The sequence below is a fragment of the Salvia hispanica genome, unplaced genomic scaffold (assembly GCF_023119035.1).
Source record: "Salvia hispanica cultivar TCC Black 2014 unplaced genomic scaffold, UniMelb_Shisp_WGS_1.0 HiC_scaffold_1204, whole genome shotgun sequence".
Taxonomy (NCBI): Eukaryota; Viridiplantae; Streptophyta; class Magnoliopsida; order Lamiales; family Lamiaceae; genus Salvia; species Salvia hispanica.
This window is the reverse complement of record NW_025951477.1, coordinates 524-3,718: the sequence shown is the minus strand read 5'-3', so window position 1 is coordinate 3,718 and position 3,195 is coordinate 524. Positions and strand designations below refer to the sequence as shown.

General features: G+C 37.7%; 1 protein-coding gene across 1 annotated transcript; it reads left to right on the top strand.

The window, feature by feature from the left end:
* Window positions 1-56: 56 nt before the first annotated feature.
* On the top strand, window positions 57-2,378 carry LOC125198106 (protein FAR1-RELATED SEQUENCE 6-like). The gene has a single exon (XM_048096547.1). It carries the CDS (start codon window positions 57-59, stop codon window positions 2,376-2,378), a length of 2,322 nt encoding a protein of 773 aa, XP_047952504.1.
* Window positions 2,379-3,195: the final 817 nt, after the last annotated feature.

Below are 3,195 nucleotides of genomic sequence, written 5' to 3'. Positions count from 1 at the left end.
TTATTTTTAGTTACATTTCCATCCTGTGTTCGTGTATGATGAATACACATACGTCTATGATGAACGAGATATTTGAGGAAGTTTTTGGCGACAATCATGAGTTATCGGAAGAGAGTAACAACAATGGTGAAGAAGTATATGATGTGACAGTGGAAGAGGAAGATAACAACAATGATGAAGAAGGAGATGATTGGATAGAAGAAGAGGAGGATGAAAATAACAACAGAGAGGAAACAGCTAATGAGATCCTAGATTCTAATGGTGTAGACGGCGACGATGATAATGATGTTTCGGGTGAAGATCGTATAGCCAATATGGCTCCTATGAAGGGAATGGAATATGATTCAAAAGAGAGCCTTAAGACAGCCTATCGAGATTATGCGAAGCTAGCAGGGTTTTCTATTGCAACACGTAACTCGTCGTCTAAGTATTACATGCTTGCATGCTCCAAAGGGCGAAAGCCTAAGGATGCAATTAAGAAGTTTACCAGACAAACGCAATGTCCAGCTCGTCTTAGTTGCATTGTAAAGACTAATGGTAAAGTGATTGTGTCGAATGTTAAGTTGAATCACAATCACAGTCTTGAGCCGGAATTGTCAATGTTTATGGCGGGTAATCGAGAGTTAACTTTGCACATGAAACGCCTACTGGAAAATCGAGATATTGCAGGCTATAGGACTTGTAAAAACGTGAGGACTCTAGAAGTTATGGCCGGAGGTCCTCAGAATTTAGGTGTTAATCAACGAGACTGTAGGAACTACATAGATAAAAGGAGAAGGTTGAGACTTGGAGAGGGGGATGCTGAAGCTATACACAGGCTGTTTTTGAGGATGCAATTGCAAGATAAAAACTTTTTTCACATTATGGATGTTGACGATGAAGGACGTCTACGTAATGTGATGTGGGTACATCCTCGTAGTATAGCTGCGTACGAAGAGTTCCACGATGTTGTGAGTTTTGATACAACTTACCTTGTAAACAAATACAAGATGCCGTTGGCGACGGTTGTCGGAGTTAACCAACATAACCAATCAATATTATTGGGATGTGGTCTATTAAGTCATGAGCAGTCCGAATCATTTAAATGGTTCTTTAGCAACTGGTTACTGGCCATGAAAGGTGTTCAACCTACAGCAATGCTGACAGATCAATGTGAGAGTATAAAGATTGCCGTGAAGGCAGTTTTTCCAATGACTATACATAGACTTTGTCTATGGCATATTGCCTGTAAAATTCCACAAAAGTTCAAAGGTGTTGCTGACTTTCGTAGCTGTTCGTCTGATTTCTACTCAACGATATATGACAGTCTCAGTATTGCGGAATTCGAGTCAAGGTGGACAGATTTTCTATCTAAACACAGTCTTCATAACAATAGGTGGCTGAAAGATTTGTTTGATGAAAAGGAGAATTGGGCACCCATCTATTTGAATCATACTTTTTGGGCTGGTATGGTATCGACCCAACGAAGTGAATCTATGCACGCATTCTTTGATGGTTTTGTGAACTCAAGGAGCACATTGAAACTATTTGTGGAACAATACGAGGTCGCTATTCAAGACAAACTTCAGAAGGAGATGAACGCTGATTACAAGTCAAAGTGCGTGATGTTGATACCTGTGACAACTTTTCAATGGGAAAAACAATTGCTAGGTGAATACACTTATAACATCGGCCTCTTGTTGCAAGTGGAAATCAAGAAAATTAGCAGTTGTAATGTGGAAGATGTCGCAATTGGTGAAGATGGTGTGCATCGTTGCAAGATAAAGGAGATGCGATTAGTGCAGAATGTTTTTCACAAGGAATACACTTACACCGTCGAGTATCGTCCTTTTGGGGAATATATAAGCTGCAACTGCCGTAGGTATGAATTTAAAGGCATATTTTGTGTTCATATCTTAAAAGTCTTGGTGTACAAAGATATCAATCATGTACACGATCGTTATATCATGAAAAGATGGCGGGCAAGAGAGTATAGACCGCACTCTAGTATTGTTTTTGCAGGTGGTTATCCTCACATGAGTGAAGAGTTCAAAGCGTTTCAAGATATGGAAAGAAGCTTTGTAAAATGTGCGGATGCAGCTATAACTGACCCACGTGCGATAAAGATGGTGAAAGAAGCCCACGAAAAGTTATTGGTGGATATAATGAATATTCGTGGTGGGTTAATTTCGAATCCAAGTTCCAATGGTGAGAATGCACGCATTTCTATTGATCCGCCTGCTATACTAGATCCGCTGGTGAGTATTCCTCGCGGATGGCCGAGAGCAGACACGAGGCTTCGATCAAATTTTGATATTAACACAACTCGTAATAGGCGTGGTGGTGGACGAACAGGTGCTCGTGGACGAGGTACGAATCGTGGTCAAGGAGTTGCTTGATCATGTGATCTGGTTTATGTTTATTGGAATTTCTCTCTTTTCGTAATAAAACGTTTGTGGATCTTGAGTTTTATTGGAATTACTGTTAAACTTAATTATATTGGCAAGGGAGATCACGTTTTAATTTTTATTAGTTTTGTGTGTGTTGAATTGTGCATTATACTAATGCATTTAAAAGTTTAGAGTTTTCTTCAATTCTTCTCATTTCCAAGAATACAATTATGATAGTATTACCTTTTAAAATTCGTGAGAGAATTATATTAATATTTCTTTTATATATGTTTAAAAGTTTCAAGAATACCAATACTGCAGCTAATGTATTGAATCTTGGTATTGTGGTGTATTATCGTATTTATATTTTAGTTACTAATTTAACAGTTTATTTTCTAAACTCTTAACTATCAAATTAATGTGTTTTGTATGAGTATGGGTAGATAGTGTTTTGTATTGATCAATAATACATGGAATGATATCAATCTAATTATGATGGTATCAATCTATTTCTTAATTGAATCAATCTATTCCTGGAGGATTATTGTGAGTGATCAATCAATCTATTCCTGGAGGATTATTGAATCAATCTATTCCTGGAGGATTATTGTGAGTGATCAATCTATTCTTGGAGGATTATTGTGAGTGATCAATCTCAACTTGTTTGACAAGTAGTCTGCCCACCAATTGTTTGACAAATAGTCTGCCCACCAATTGTTCGACAAATTGCTGTCGTTAACAACGCTGACGTTTATATTGAATCAATATGGGCGGCGATACTCTTTTGTGTAAAGATTAAGAACGGAATAATATTACTGTTTTTTGT